The 16,971-nt window shown below is 46.0% G+C and overlaps 1 protein-coding gene across 1 annotated transcript in view; it reads right to left on the bottom strand.

The window, feature by feature from the left end:
• TRIO (trio Rho guanine nucleotide exchange factor) overlaps positions 1 to 16,971 on the bottom strand; it is a gene marked incomplete at both ends in the record, with an annotated part of 341,738 nt that overhangs the window by 167,417 nt on the left and 157,350 nt on the right. The window contains one exon of the mRNA XM_080704883.1: positions 9,972 to 10,202. Within this exon, the coding sequence (XP_080561009.1) occupies positions 9,972 to 10,202 (231 nt within the window). The remainder of the gene's footprint in view (positions 1 to 9,971; positions 10,203 to 16,971) is intronic.

Below are 16,971 nucleotides of genomic sequence, written 5' to 3'. Positions count from 1 at the left end.
AAATAGGGCATGGGGTGTAGCTCGGAGGTAAAATTCCCCTGGGTTCCATCCCCAGACCTGTAAAAAAGAAAATTTAATTTAATTTAATAAATAAAAATATAGCTGGGCGTGGTGGCGCACGCTTGTAATCCCTGTCCTTGGGAGGCAGATACAGGAAAATGGCGCAGGTTTGAAGCCAGCCATGCTGGCTTAAGAGACCCTGTTTCCAAATATAAAAAAGTATAAAATAGGTCTGGGAGTGTAGCCTGGAGGTAGAAGGCTTCCAGGAAACCCAGTACCACCAAAAATAAATAAATAAATAAATAAATAAATAAATAAATAAATAAATAAATAAAATAGATAATAAAACAATAGCAAGTAATTAGTTATAAAATCCAGCTAAGACTCCCAAACGAACTCCTTCACAAGGCAGTTGCAAGATGAGTACAAGTATGGGTAGATTCCTAAGGCTGAGAGGTGATCTTGAATCAATCCATTTGTTTAAGTAACAATCTCAAGACATGCTTATAAAATTCTTCAATTTAAAACCTAGATTAGCAAATCATGGGAGTTTATCATTGTAGTCTAGCCAGCACCTCTCTAGCCTCAGCCCCAGCCAGTGGCTGTCAGCTGTGTGTGGTGACCTCACATGGCTGGCATGGGTTTTGCTGTTTTCCTTCCAAATTTGAGGAAAAGGGTAAAAGCTGGCCCTTGCCCTGGCCATCTGACTCAGAAGCCAGGCAACCACCACCACCTTGCTCTGTTCTGGTCCTGTGCGCACCAGTGCCCTCTAATGGGCACAGATGATAACTCCAGGGTGACAGTTACCCCAGAATGCAATGCAGACATTTGAAAAACACACACAGATACTCCAGTCAAACTTCAGATGTGCAGGAAGGCCTGCAGAACGTTCGGCCAGAGTCCTGTAGGTAAGGAAAAGGAAGCAACGGCCTAACTGCACAGTGAGCATGACGGTGACAAGCATGATTCTTACTGGCATTAGCTGACACTCACCTTGCCATTGGAGTCCCTGCCGGGAGGCAGGCATAGTCTACGCTGCCAGGCATCCAGCCTCACAATGAACCATGGGAAGAACGGCCGCCATGCCCATCTTAAGGATGTGGTGCAGAACCAGCATGGAGCCCAGTCTGTGAACCTGGACCACTCTCTCAAACGCTCATATATATTGCCTCAGTTGACACAACGGACATACTCTGATACAAGAAGGAAGGAAAGAAGAAGCCCCATTTTTTCCCTTTTTTTTGGCAGTACTGGTGTTGGAACCAGTGGCATTCTACCTCCGAGCTATGCCCCTGCCCTATTTTTTATTCTTTATTTTGAAACAGGGTCTCACTGAGTTGCAGAGGGCCTCACTAAGTAGCTGAGGCTGTCCGCGAACCACAATCCTCCGGTCTCAGCCTCCCAAGTGCCGGGATTACAAGCGTGCGCCACCGCGCCTGGCAAGAAGCTCCACTTTTGTTTCAGAGCAGTTCAGTTCTAGATCTAGAAAAGGACAAGGTGCCCTCTGAGCTCTACTGACTATCAAAGCAACGGCATTTTAGTGGTATGACAAAGATGACTGATGGAGAAAGCAATATTACTTCAAATATGCCAAACATGCGGAGGTGACCAAGCAGGAGAACTTGGAGCTCAGATGTTAATCTTTATTAAAGGCTGATGTTTAGCATTATTATGAGAATATTCAATATTATGCTATTGGTGAAATCTGCCTCCAAAGTAAGAATCACAAATGAGATTTGCAAAGAGACTAGCCGGGCATGGCAGGGCGGACCTGCGATCCTAGTGCTTGAGAAGCTGAGACAGGAAGGTTGCACGTTACAGCCTCTGTAACTTAGGGAGAAAATGTCTCAAGATAAAAAAAAAAAAGTACCGGCTGAAGTTCAGGGATAGAGCACTGGAGAAGAGGAGGAGAGCAAAAATACTCTTGAGTTTAGTTATTAGAATCCATAGGCCGGGCGTGGCGGCGCACACTTGTAATCCCAGTGTTTGGGAGGCTCAGACAGGAGGGTCACGGTTCTCAGACAGCCTCAGCATTTTAGGCCCTTTGCAACTCAGTGAGACTCTGTAAATGAAGGAAAAATAGGGCTGGGGGTGTAGCTCAGAGGTAGAATGCCCCTGGGTTCCATCCCCAGTACTGCAAAAGAGAAAAAAAGAAGAAAACGAAGAATCCATATACTCATGCTATCTCAAGCTACCGGATACTTTTCTGCCTCATGCTCCAAGCAGAGTTTACTCCCCAAAGCCCTGTGTTGGCCAGGCTCTTCCCTTCCCAGGGAGACCCAGGCCCCACACCATTCACTGCCGGCCCTGCACAGAGACGCTCACAGCTTGCAGCAGCTGTGTCCGGCCGCCCGGCAGGCTCAGGCCAGAGGTCGGTGCAGAGGCGCTCGCTCTCCTTTCCCTCGCCACAGATTCGCGCTCTTCAGGGACGAGCCTCCACCACGTTTGAGAGGAACGTCTCCTTCTGTCACTGTTTTTCTTAATTGTCGTGGGCAGCCGCGGCTTCTAGGCTCCCCCCCACACCCCGACTGAAAAGCACCTTTTGAAGATTCCTTCTTAATTAACGTGTTGATTTTCCTCTTGGACCAGCTCATTAGCTAAGCGTCCTCCCAGACCCAGGCAGTAAAGTAGTGAAAACACCATGGGGCTTCTGAGAGCGTGGGCCAAGCCCCTGGACTTTTCTGAGGCTTGCTTTTTATTACCTGAAAAATGAGTTATTCTGTTTCCAAATTCTATGAACATGACATAATTTGTTTTTGTTTTGCAGTACTGAGGATGGAACCCAGGGTCATTCTACCTTCGAGTTACACTCCCAGCCCTATTTTTATTATTTATTTTGAAACAGGGTCTCACTGAGTTGCAGAGGGCCTCGCTAAATAGCTGAGGCTGTGTGCGAACCGCGATCCTCCGGTGTCAGCTCCCCAAATGCAGGGATTATTAGCGTTCACCACCATGATTTTTAAAAGTGAAATGAAGCAGACAGAATTCAAAACTCGTCTGTGGGCTTTGGGGGGACAGAGGGAACCAGCTGCAACATTAGGTCCCCACTGAGCTGCCTGAGTGGGATGCTCCCCCACACCTCACACTCTTTACTTCTTGGTTCCTTGTATTTCAGAAGCAAGTCTGTTCTAAGGACACACAAACACACACATATACACATCTAATTATTCTTAATATGGAAAGAACTTTGTAAAAAATGGCTTCCAAGCCGGGCGTGGTGGGCACGCTTGTAATCTCAACATCTGGGAGGCTGCATCAGGAGGATCGCAGTACGTGGCCACTTAGTGAGGCCCTTTGCAGCTCAGTGAGACCCAGTTTCAAAATAAAAAATAAGCCGGGCACGATGGCACATGCTTGTAATCCCAGCACTTGGGAGGCTGAGACAGGAGGATCACATGGGTTCGAAGCCAGCCTCAGCTACTTAGTGAGGCTTTCAGCACCTTAGTGAGACCCTGTTTCCAAATAAAATATAAAATAGGTCTGGGAGTGTAGCCTGTAGGTAAAAAATAAAAATAAAAAATAAAAAAGTATGGTCGTGGGTGTCTCATGGAGGTAGAATGCCCCTGGGTTCCATCCAGAGTACCACAATAAATAAATAAATAAATAAATAAATAAATAAATTTTAAAAAGTATGGCTGTGGGTATAGCTCAGAGGTAGAATGCCCCTGGGTTCCATGCCCAGTACTGCAAAAAAAAAGGGGGGGGCTTCCAGGACACAACACACTGTACTAGGTGTACTAAGCATAGTTTACACTAGGGGAAAATAAGGTATTTTAAAAAGTACCTCGGGCACATTATGCACAGCCAGTATATGACAAAGAACCCAAACACCCTACAGGAGACACAATCGGAACTGCCAGCGTGGGGATGTAAACAGAATAAATGTTAAATGGCTAGAGGGACAGGATGGCTCTGGTAGGTGGGGAAACTCCCTCCTGATTTAGAAGACAGAGAGGTCGGAGTTCAAGCTGCACTCCAGAGCTCCTGCTGCAGCTGGTCCTGACTCACAGGGCAAGTGGGGCGCTGTGGGGAGCCGCGAGGCTGGCAGCCTAAAACCCCTGTGGAGCTGTGTGCAGCTTCCATCTAGACCTAAAATGTCTTTCTTTGCTTCTTAGGCTTATCCTGACCTCTGCCTGCTGCTGGAATTTAGCATTGAAGACCTATTTGCATTTAAACAACCCAAATCTTTACCAGGGATTTCACCCCACTTTAAAATTCCCATGCACTGAAACTATCCTTCCTTGGCCAGATGATATCACCAGTTTACAGATCTTCCAGATTATGTGATCCTAACTTAAGGCCAACCCTCCCCACCATTCCAGACTACATGATCCTAAAAATGTCTATAACTAGCCGGGCGTGGTGGCGTACACTTGTAATCCCAGCATTCGGGAGGCTGAGACAGGAGGAGGATCACGGTTCACAGACAGCCTCAGCTACTTAGTGAGGCCCTTTGCAACTCAGTGAGACCCTGTCTCAAAATAAAGAATAAAAAAGAGGGCTGGAGGTGTAGCTTTGAGGTACAAAGCCCCTGGGTTCAATCCCCACTACTGCAAAAAAAAAAAAAAAAAAAGTCTATAACTAGCAAAACTGGGGAACTTCTTAAATTTTTTCACTGCATTTCTCATCAACAAATACTAATCATTTGACATTCCAGATACTTGGGAAACCCCAGGAAAAAAACTGACAGCTCACCCCGAGACCTTAATCTCGCTCTCCAAGATAAGTCCAAGGTTTTTAGTGTCCTAACCAGGCCCGGGCTGGCCCCTCCCAGTCCTCCCTCACACAGCGGCCAGGGCGGTCTTTCTGAGGATGCAGGATGGTGCTTTCAAGCCCACGGTCTGCAGCAGGGGGTCAGGAGGAGGCACAGCACCCAGGCCCCTTGGGGCTGCGGCCTATGTGAGGCAGGGACGAACATTGAGTGCAACACACAAGTGGGCACGCCCACCGGCACTGGCACGAGCACCACACGAGTGGGCACGCCCACGGGCACTGGCATAAGCACCACACCAGGCCACGCTCCCCACGGTTTGCAAGCAGCCCCGACACCAACGCGCTGGCGCTCAGTGTAGGTCGGTCAGCGCCCGTCAACACGGCCCAGTCTTTCACCGTGGAGGACATGCGTTCTGTAACTGGCCCCATATTACCTTTTCCTCCACCCCCTCTGATCTGCCCACACTAGACACCTGTGGCTCCAGGGATGGGCCCTGCCCTCTCCTGCCCCTGTTCTAACTGCGAATCCCAGTGCCCATTCCTTGGCCTGCTGGCCTTCCATGCAACCTTCAAAGAGCAGCTCAGACACTTCCCTTGTAAGAAGATCCCGCCAACCCCGTTATGGCTCCTTTACTGCGGGGCTTCTTTGGCCTTTTACACTAGCCACTTGAGGTTTGATAAAAATACAGGAAAGCTCGAATGTCCAGATTTGGACAGTGCCCTGAAGCACAGATGTGCATCTTCTCGATGCCTTGCCCGGCACGCAGACCACACGGGTGAGGCGGGACTTCCCTGGACTCCTCACTCACTGCTACGGCGCCTGGACAGACCCCATCCACACGAACGCCTAGCAAAAGTACACCTGGCAATAACCGCCAAAGACAGAAACGCCACCGCTCAGCAGTGATAATCTAGCTAGACTATTAGGTCATCTGCCTAAACATTCAGCTCTTACACTAGATTGCAAGTTCCCTGAGAAAAGGACCTTGAGGCTGTTTGACATACTTGCCTCTGGACCTCTCAGGGCAGCACAGGGTCAATTACCATATTTAGGGGAGATAAAAAGAGAGTGTGGGTAAGAATAACCTAAAGTAGGCTAATTGCAAAGGGCCACTATTGTCCAGGCTGGTCTCAAATCCCTGGGCTCAACCTCTGGAGCAGCTGGATTATAAGCAAGTGTACTGCTGTGTCCAGCTGCTTGGCTTTTTTTAAGGGTATCAGCATCAAGCAGGAGTGGGTACAACCAAAAGGGAATTCCACATGGTGGTGTTCACACCAGAAGGGCTGCCAGCCGGAAGTGGGAGGCGATTTTAGGAGCAGTCTCCCTGCCTGACACAGCTTGTTCGGGGAGCCAGCCTGCCTCAGGAAAGTGGACTTAAAGGACCCTTTCCCTCCCTGTCTGGTTGGAGTAAGTAACCCAATTCCAACTATCCAAGATGAACCAGGCAAACTGGCCAGGCGAGGTGGGAAAACAAGTCTGATAGCATCCTGCTTTGGACTATTATCCTACCTGAACAAGTATGTGCAGTGAAAACAAATTACCTTCACAGGGAAGACGACAGCATAGCTGAGCTAAAAACCCCGCTGAGCAGAAACAACCACCCACCCACTAATTCAACCAGTCACCAGGGCTGGTCTAATAGCAAACACGTGGCGATGGGAATAAGTACACAGGCCGAACGTCCAGAGATGCGGCCACGGGCTTCTGCTGGAGCTAACAATGACGGGGTTAAGAGTCACACGTCGCAAGTAAGTGGGTAAGTCTGCAGTAAGGCTACCCACTCCCCACGCTGCCGACTCTGATCCGACACGTGCTAAGGATTACACAGCGTCCTCAGCTCGCCTGACTACCATGCCCAACTCCTTCTACTCAAAGATCGTGGAAACAACCCTCCAACCAAAACTAACATGCTTTTGAAGTCAAACTCCCCACACCGGTCTCCCATGCCCGCTCCCCGGGCGCACGCGCTGGGAACAATCTAGCCTTGGTATTTCTCAACAGACGAGCATTTCCTTTTTGGAAGGCTGACTCTGGGAAATCATAATTATCTCACACCTATGTCCAGTAAGTTGTTCTTTTTTTTCCAATGATATTTACAGATACTTCTTCATCACCCCAAACCACCAAACAAACGAAAACGAATGGGTTCTAGTTGGCTAACTCTCTTCTTGTGGATTTAGACTGTTTTTGTCTTTACAAACTCGCTTTCTGATAACAACTGATTAAAAAAAAAAAAGTGCTACAATTGTGGTCTCTCAATTCATTCTCTGCTTCTCTCTCATGCCTTTCTACGCTTACCATGGCAAAAACTTCCCTGCCTGCTGTTAGTTTCGGGAGTTTCAGAAACACATTTTTGGTTTTGACTTTCTATTGTCAAATTGTTTACTCTGGTTAATCGTATCAGGTTTGCTCTGTGCCTCACAAGCCCGGCCTATGTAGCAATTTCCTGCTTTCATAATGAGTCCACACCATTCCAGATCATTAATCAACAAAAAATACTGCCCTTAATGAGCAGTATCTATTTTCTGTGGAATGCTAACAGGACCACTGATGCATGCTGGGTACTGAAATACTTTCTCCCCTTACTGATGTCTAACCTAGCGTCCTATTCTTGAGGGAAGAAAGCTGCCTTAAGGAGCTGGTCTCAGCCAGGCATGTGGTGGCGCACATCTGTAAGCCCAGTACTCAGGAGGCTGTGATGGAAAGAGTGCAGGTTCAAGACCAGCCTCGGCAACCTAACAAATCCCTGTTTCAAAAATAAAAAATAGAAAGGGCTGAGGGTATCGCTCAGAGGTAGAATGCTCTTGGAATCAATCATCAGTAAAAAAAAAAAAAAAAAAAAAAAAAATGGGGGTGGGGGTAGGAGACACTGGGGCAGGTCAGAGGTAGAGTGTTCCTGGACTCAATTCCCAGTATTATACACACACACACACACACACACACACACACACACACACCTGTTTTAGCTGGATGTGGTGATATGGCACAGGCCTATAATCCCAGTACTTAGGAAGCTGAGACAGGAGAATCACAGGTTTGAAGCCAGCCTCAGCAACTTAGCAAGGCCCTCAGCAATTTAGTGAGACCCTGTTTCCAAATACAAAATGAAAAGGGCTGGGAGTGTAGCCCAGAGGTAGAACACCCCTGGGTTCCATCCCCAGTACCACAAAAACAAACAACTTGTCTCATAACCATCATGATTACCTTTCTACATAATGCCCGCTGTTTCGGCATTCAAGTGCACTAAGGGCTTGGTGCTAGATGGGCCCTGCCTGCCTCTCCCGGAAGCCCTCCCCTGTGTCTTCCCCTGCCCTGCACAGACCAGCGGCTTGCTCTCATGCCACAAGTGCCCCAAAAGCCCTGGGGAAGAAGGGAAACCTCTGCTGTTTCCTCCGGTAAGGAAACAGGTCCTCCTCAGAAAGTGCATCGGTCCAGGCTCGTGTCAGGACAATGGACCAAGGTCATGCCGTGGCAGAAAATCCTTTAATAACTGCAGTTGAGCTACTACCATTTCCTGGCTTGTGAAAGTTCCTGAACAATGCAGAAAAATGAATATTCATGCTTTCAACCGTAGATTCCCATTCTCTCAACAACCCCTCTAGAATGCTGGCTCCGCTCTCTTCTCTCCCTGCTCTAAATTCTTTCCCTGGGAATTAGTTTCTTGGGGCTAAAAGATCATTGTTACAAAACACGAATAATATCAGAATGATCACTCCTGAGGCAACCTCTATATGTGATCTTCAGAGAACTGAAAAATGAATTAGACACAAAGCATAGCACGTGAAAACTATTCAGCCAATCAAAGTATTCTGAACCTACCAGATTCACATCACACGAAGAATCAGGGCCAGGGCCAGGGCCAGGGAGAATCTTGTATTCACCAGAATACACTTTGACCCTAGAATCCCAGTCAATTCAGCAGAAAACCCACTAGGCTTCAGAAGATTCCCGGGGAGATGGAAATCTGAGTTCACAGGTGCCTGAGAGAGGCAGGAGGCTCACTGCCAGCCGGGAGGAAAAGGGGCATTGACCCCAGGTATGCCTAGGCCAACCTGGGGATGCCATGGGTGTCCCTGCAGGCCCCAGGATTCCTCAGCCACAGCTGGCGGCATCCTCACCCTACGCTCCCCTCTATTTTAGGGCAAGAGTGTAACTATTGTCTTGTCTTCACTAAAGCCTTGTCGCATTTTATATGCTCCACAGCTTTAGTCCTCAAAATCCTTTTCTGGAATAAGGATGTAAGTAGGATTGGACCTACTCTCATTTTTTTTTTTTTTGTACTGGGGATGAAACCATGGACATTCTACCTCCAAGCTACACCCCTGGCCCTAATTTTATTCTTTATTTTTAAACAGGGTCTCACTGAGTTGCTGAGGCTGTCCTCAAACTGTGATCCTTCTGTCTCAGTCTTCCTAATGCTAGGACTACAAGCGTGCACCACCAAGCCCGGCTTCTTTCTTTCTCTCTTTTTTCTTTCTTTCTTTCTTTCTTGCTTGCTTGCTTGCTTGCTTGCTTGCTTGCTTGCTTTCTTGCTTTCTTGCTTTCTTTCATTTATTGTGGGTCTGGGGATGGAATCCAGGGGGCATTTGACTTCTGAGCTACACTCCCTACCCTATTTTTTATTCTTTATTTTGAAACAGGGCCTCACTAAGTTGTGGAGGGCCTCACTAAGTAGCTGAAGCTGTCCATGAACTGAGATCCTCCAGTCTCAGCCTCCCAAATGCTGGGATGACAAGCATGCGCCACCACACCCGGCTCATTTTTTTAATAACAAAAAATGTTAACTGCTTAGAAATAAACAGTCATGAAAGTCCACTTCTCATTCATAGGAAAATTAATTTTGAGGCACCTACTGTGCACCATGGACTGCGCTCTGTACCAAAAAGGAACAAAAGCATTATTAACTCACTTAAGTGATCAGAAAGCACTATTCTCAAACAAATTGTAAGAGTACACAGGTATAAGCACCACCAGCATTATTCTCACAAATAAAGATAAGAGAAAATGATCCGTTTTGACAGCCAAACTCACACGTTCTCAAGTGTAGACCTAACACTAGCTCCCGGGTCCTGGGTCCCAGAGGAGCCGGTACCGAGAGCAGCCTGCCTGCGCATGCTCACAACGTACTTGGCAAAGAGGCGCCGGTCCTTGGGTTCCACTCCCTCTGCAGCGTGCTTGCGCCAGGATGGCCCCGCGCTCGCCCACACGCCCTCAGCGCCAGCCATTCCAGGTGCCCGAGGGCGAGACGTGAACTGACCTGCTGAACGTCCTGCTGAAAGACGCACAGCTGCAGCCTCTGGTGCAGCCGGACCTTGCGGTGCTGCCAGATGTTCTCGAGCTGCCGCTGGTGGTGCAGCACTTCGTGGATGACGTCCAGGACATGGTGCACGGCCTTGGAGTAGTTGGCGGAGGCCGTCAGGGAATCGGAGCTGCCGGGCGTCAGGGGCCGCTGGAGCTTGTCAAGGAGCGACTTCCCGTCCTGGCTCACCTGGCCACACAGGAGAGAAGCCATGACTCAAGATGCGGCTGTGCCCGGGCCCAGCTGCAGGTGTGCTCCTCAGGGCACGTGGGCGGGTGAGCAGGCACACGCTCTCACGCGCACGCTTTCACACACAATTGCACACCATGAGCATACTAAAAGGCATATTTTACACAGGATCAAATTTTAAAACAACACCTCAGTTATCTACTGACAACACCAAACCAACTGTAAAGTACCGAGTTACAGTAAAGGAATATTCATAATCATCAAACAACCAAATAGACTCTATTTTTAACGAATAAGCCTACTTTTTGCCTTTAATAACATGAATCAGCAAACCTAACTACAGCGGTGGGAAACTTGAATTAAATTTAAAAGTGAGAGTTTTCTCTTGAAATACTATGATGGAAGGTAACGGTTCCTCTAAGTTTTACTCCTTATATTACACAGAAGTCAGGAAATGCACAAAAGAGCGTATGAGGTGACGAGTGCCTGCCAAGAAGACAGAGATCAAGTGTGGCAGAAACTGCTACTGCCTCTCCTTCACAGCCAAATCTACACTCAGAAACGCGATGCTCGGCTGGCGCACACTGGTAATCCCAGTACTTGGGAGGCTGAGACAGGAGGGCGACAGGTTCAAGTTCAGCCTCAGCAACTTCAGTGAGACCCTGTTTCAAAAACAAAAAACAAAAAACTGAGGATGTAGATAGAAGACCCTACACTGAAGTACAAAATAACAAAAACAAAAAGACACGGCAACTTTTTAGCCATGAAGCTGCATTTCCCAAGTCTTGCTAATTTATATAACAGAAGCAAAAAAGTGTTGAGTGGGAATTCTAGGACAGCAGTTTGGGGGCTGAGTAAGTTGGCAACTATGCTCATGACCTTTTGTCCCTCCTCCTTCCTGTTGGAAGAGATGGCTGGAGCATCCTTAGGGGTTTAAGACTCACAAACTTAAAGAAAGCAGCCCACCTGCTAAAAGGGGAAATGTAAGAGAGCTACCACCGTAGCCCAGAAATGTCAGTCTTTGGATGACTTTTACACAAGCAGAGAACTGATCTGTATCTTTTGTTCTGTGGAACTAGAGATTGGGCTCAGGGGCATTGTACCTCCAAGTTACACCCCAGCTCGAATTTATCTTTTTGTTTTGAAACAAGTTCTCTGACAGCCTTGCTAAGTTGCTGTGGGTCTATCTTAACCCAATGTCTTAGATCTTAAACTGCCAATACAAAATGACAGCTGGCTCCTCTGTCCTGGCGAAGTTTCCTTCTGCTGAGAATGGGACAGTCTGAGCAACAGTATTCCTATGAGTCTTTCTTTCCTTGAATTGTTTTCAACTCTTAGCATATCTCAACAGCAGACATCATGACTGGCATCATGCCTGCCAGTGCTGGAGGCAGTGGGGATTGATTACTAAGTCATAAAGACACAAATTCAACTCACTGAGTAGAGTCCCACCTTTTGGGAATTCCCAAGCAGGGAGTTAAGTGTCTCTGTTGATGCCACCACTACTACAGTGTTACTTACTGGAATGACCATGACAGCAGTTAGTGGCATTAAAGAACCCAGGCAACAAAACACCTCTCATATCCCCAAAACAGACAGCATGGAATTCCAAATGCATATCATAATTGACAGCCAAAAATCCCTTAGCAAAGTAATTGTACTTTATTTCAGTATGCCTGTATAGAGCATTTGTTTTTTGTGCGTGTGGTATCAAAGACTGAACCCAGGGCATTCATCTCTGAGCTACACCCCAACCCTATTTTATTCTTTATATTGAAACAGAGTCTCACTGAGTTGCAGAGGATCTCATAAAGTTGCTGCAACTGGCCACGAACCTACAATCTTCCTGCCTGAACCTCCCAAGTACTGCGATCATAAGCATGTGCTACCACACCTGGCTTATAGACTTGCAAACTGAAATAGTACTCTGTACGGACATAAATGATAGCATATATATATATATATAAACACACACACACGCATATATGCTATATATACATAGCACATATAGCATTATATATACATAGCATATATAATATATACATAACATAGCTATGTATATATAATGCTATATATGCTATGTATATATAATGCTATGTATACTAATATATAAGCTATATATATACAAATATATATTAGTAACAGTTATAGTTAGGTATAAAATGTCCTTTAAGATCTCATTTATCAATGTTTGGAGCTGATGAAATTGAGTCTTAAGGGCTGCAATCCCAGCAGTGGATAAATACATTGTAATGGGTTTATGTGGGTGGTGACCCAGGCCAGTGCGGTATGCTGGAAGGGGTGGGTCCCTGGGGGCATGGCCTTTGGGATAATATAAATGGTTCTTCCTCCCCCTGCTCGCTCTCCTGCTTTCAGCCTTCGAGATACGAGGAACACAGCCCATGTGCTCTCCCTCCCTCTGCCTCCTGCAGCCAGGCCCTGAGATCTGCCGTCTTCCGCCTCATATGAACTGAACCTGAAACTAAGAAAATTAATCTTCCTTCCTCTAAGTTAAATGGTCAGTCTTTAGATTATAGCTGCAGGAATGCTGACCAGAAGAGTAACTATCGGCAAAATGGTTTTTTAAGTACAGTAATATGTGAAAAATATACTATAATTTTATGAAGATTGCTGTTGTATAGTACAGAAATAATGGTTTTAAATGGTATGAAAAACTAGAAGAAAGTTAATAAAAAAAGATTGTTAAGTAACCAAAGAATTATATATATTTTAAGTACCAAACAAGTAATATGTTTATGGTATGTGATGGAAGTCTAAATTTCTTTAACTGTAGAACCAGGTAAGTGCATTTACTTCAGCTACACATTTTGTTTAAAACTATTTCTAACTTCCTGGCACTCTACCATCATCCACAAGGTAAAAGAGCTTCAAAAAGAAAGCTGGCCTTGTTATCAGAGAGAAGGACTTTTTTATACCTTTTTAATAGATCAAATCAGCGCAGTTTTCAGTCTGTTCTTTGTTTTTTTTGCAATCGAAAGCTGAAAGCCTTGATAGGCAATCAAAACTATACTTACGCCGGGCGTGGTGGCACACGCTTGTAATCCCCGCGCTTGGGAGGCGGAGACAGGAGGATCGCACAGGTTCGAAGCCAGCCGCGCTGGCGTAAGAGACCCTGTTTCAAAAATATAAAATAGGTCTGGGAGCGTAGCCTGGAGGTAGAAGGGCTTCCAGGAACCCCAGTACCACCAAAAAAAAAAAAAAAAAAAAACTATACTTACGAAGATGAACAGTTGTTTACAAATCTATGAACAAATATGCTCTAATATCAAAATGAGTTCAGAAAAATGAAAATACTAACTAAAGCAAAAAAGAAAGTAAGGATAAGTTCGAAATTTTATTGTATCAAAGATAAGTTTGTTCTTAATATTTAAGAGGGAACTTAACTGTTTAAAATCTTCAACAATGGCCTGGTATTTGGATATTTACTTCTGGTCAAAACTGCAGGTACAATTTTTAACTTAGATCTCTGCATGCTATCCTAAAGAGAAGTTCCTCAAAAGTGCATAGGGGCTGGCCTAATCTTATCTCTGATACTTGGACCTACATTTCTCATTAAATCTTATTCGGAACTAAGCTTCTATAGCAGGGATATTCTTCACTTGCCCAAGGGTGAGTGTTGATCTAAGAGAACAGTGTCTATATACTACCATTTATGTCTGCAAAAGTAACAATCATTCAATGGCCAAATAAATACAACCTAGAAATATGTCAATTAGGTTCCAATGCAGTGCTTCAGATCTACAAGTACTAAGAATGTAACAAGAATCATAAGATGTAGGCACACACTTAGCCTGCCAGAAAGCAAGGGCGGTCCTCCATGGCTTATGTGAAGTCAACGTAGCACTTGCACTGACTCAAAGCCACCAGGATCTGCTTGGATTCATTTGCAGACTTGGTGCACCATGGCCTGCCTGGCACAGACCTCTGAAGGAAGCGCAGGGGGACAAGGGAAGGAAAGAGACAGGGGAAGAACAAAAAACAGAAAGAACCAGCCCTGCTTATAAACACTGCCTCCCTTCAAGAACCCTGCATCCAGCCCTGCATTTAGCACACAGTGAGGGCTCCGTATCAGAGAGGACAGCTCTGGAGTGGACCTGTGACTCTGTAGAACAAGGAAGGGCTATTTCTCAATGTGTGGTTTGTAAGGCATCTGCATCGAGTCACTGGATCACCAGGGAAGCCTGGGAGGAACAGACTCGCCATCTCTGGGGTGGAGTGGAGAAGCTGGATCTTCAACCAGGTTTGAACACCAATCATTTAGGAAAACAAAAACCACTTAAAAACGGAAGAAGTCCTTTCCTTCCTGCCTTCCTCCCCTCCTAGAGGAAGCAAGGAGGGAAGCAGTGCCAGGCTTCCTTCAGACTGGAATCCTTGCGAGGCTGAACAAACATACTATGTGAACAAATAAGTGAACCACAGAGGACAATGGGAGCCATGTCTCTTGCTGTCTCAAAAGGTATTTTTGAACACAGAAAGGGAAAGGTTATAAAAAAAAAAAAAAAAACCCTACCGTACTAGATTAGAAATGGAAATAGCAGCTGGGCATGGTGGCACACACTTGTAATCTCAGTACTTGGGAAGCTGAGTCAGGAGGATCACAGGTTCGCAGCCAGCCTCAGAAATTTAGTGAGGCCCTATGCAACTTAGTGAGACCTTATTTCAAAAAAAAAAAAAAAAAGAGGGCTGGAGGTGTAGCTTTAGAGGCAGAATGCCTCTAAGAAGGAGGTTCCATTCCCAATACCACAAAAAAAGGGGGAAGGGGAGGAGCAGTACAAACACATGATTATAACATCTATGTAGATGGACAGATTCAGCAATAATTATAGGTATGTATGTAGAACTGTGCGTGTACATGCGTGGATAAGTGGATGGATGGGTGGATGAGAAGATGGACGGAGAGCCAGGCGTTAGGAAGAAATTAAAAAAGGAAGGACAAATGGACAGACCAGTGTATGGGTAGATGGATGGGTGGTCTTCCACATACTATTTCCTGGCTGACTGCTTGCAAGGACTAGAAACACTGACCCCCCCCCCCCATTGATAAACAAGCATTCTGGTCTTAATTTCCAAAAAACATACAACATTATAAGCAAATAATCCACTAGATGAGATGGCTGATCCCAGGGTGGGCAGGAAAGGGACACAGTAAGCCTGGAGCCCCTTGTTATGTCAGGAGCTAAAGAAAAATGATAACGCTTATCAATAAGGGAACAGAAAGAGGGTACCACTGGTCAAACCTGGACAATTTTGACATCAAAAAAGGAATAAGAAGCCGGGCGTGGTGGTACACGCTTGTAATGCCCGCACTTGGGAGGCGGAGACAGGAGGATCGTGCAGGTTCGAAGCCAGCCATGCTTGCTTAAGAGACCCTGTTTCCAAATAAAAAAGTATAAAAATAGGTCTGGGAGTGTAGCCCAGAGGTAGAAGGGCTTCCAAGAACCCCAGTACCACCAAAAAAAAAAAAAAAAAAAGTATAAGAAATTAGAATTTGCCAGGCATGGTGGCACACGCTTGTAATCCCTATGCTTGGTAGGCGGAGACAGGAGGATCACACAGGTTCGAAGCCAGCCTCACTGGCTTAAGAGACCCTGTTTCCAAATAAAAATATAAAAATAGGTCTGGGAGTGTAGCCCGGAAGTAGAAGGGTTTTCAAGAACCCCAGTACCACCAAAAAAATAAATAAATAAATTAGAATTCACTGACTATGGTAAGGTTTTTATAAGGAAGGGGGAAGGGTTGTTCCATAAGGTAGAAAACTACCTATAAATACAGAATAAATGATAAAAATAATGGCTGTCTTCATACAATCATCGGAATGGTGGTGGATATGTGTATAAATCCTCAACAGAAGCTTACATTTTGGGAAGAAGTCTGATGAGGAACAGAGGTTAGTATGATATCACCATATCATCTACCCATAAAATGCTCGGCAAAGACAAAGTTTTAAGCAGGTGCATTGGAGAAACTTTGGAGATGTCAATCTGAATAGTGGCCACTAACATCCCCAGGGTGGGAGCAGTTGGCATCCTGGAGCGGAAGAGGAACCTGCCCAGAAGGAAAGGCCTGAACAGCCCAGGAGGAGGACCAAGCAGGCCAGCAGGTAGAGATCTGGTTAACAGTGGAAGGCCAGCCTTCTTAGGATGACTGAAGGCCTAAAGGCAGGAAAGGAGACAAGACTGTCCCACGTGGAAGGAGACTGGCGAGACGTGTTAACGTGGTCAACTAACTGCAGCGCAAGTTTCTGGAAAGCACCCAGACCGAAAGAGAAAGGCACTGCTGGGACTGTGGAGGAAATATGAATGGGTTTGAGGATAGGATAGTCATGCAGAGAGAGTGGTAGGGGAAAAGAGAGGGAGCAAAAATGCCATAATGCTAAAAATCAGGAGATCTGGGTCCAGGGGAATGTGAGAGTTCATTATACCACTCTACCACTTTTCTACAGGCCTGAAACTACTTCAAGTTTTAAATCAACTTAGCCAGGTGTGGTGGTGAACACCTGTAATCCATCCCAGTACTTGGGAGTTTGAGGCTGGAGGATCGCAGGTTCAAGGATAACCTCAGCCAACTTAGTGAGGCCTTTATCAGCTTAGTGAGACCATCTTTCAAAATAAAAAGTACTAAGCCGGGCGTGGTGGCACATGCTTGTAATCCCAGCATTCGGGAGGCTGAGACCGGAGGATCGCGGTTCGCAGACAACCTCAGCTACTTAGTGAGGCCCTCTGCAACTCAGTGAGACCCGGTTTCAAAA

Source organism: Muscardinus avellanarius (genome assembly GCF_963383645.1).
Source record: "Muscardinus avellanarius genome assembly, chromosome: 1".
In the NCBI taxonomy this organism is placed as follows: domain Eukaryota; kingdom Metazoa; phylum Chordata; class Mammalia; order Rodentia; family Gliridae; genus Muscardinus; species Muscardinus avellanarius.
This window is presented reverse-complemented; position numbering and strand designations above follow the sequence as displayed.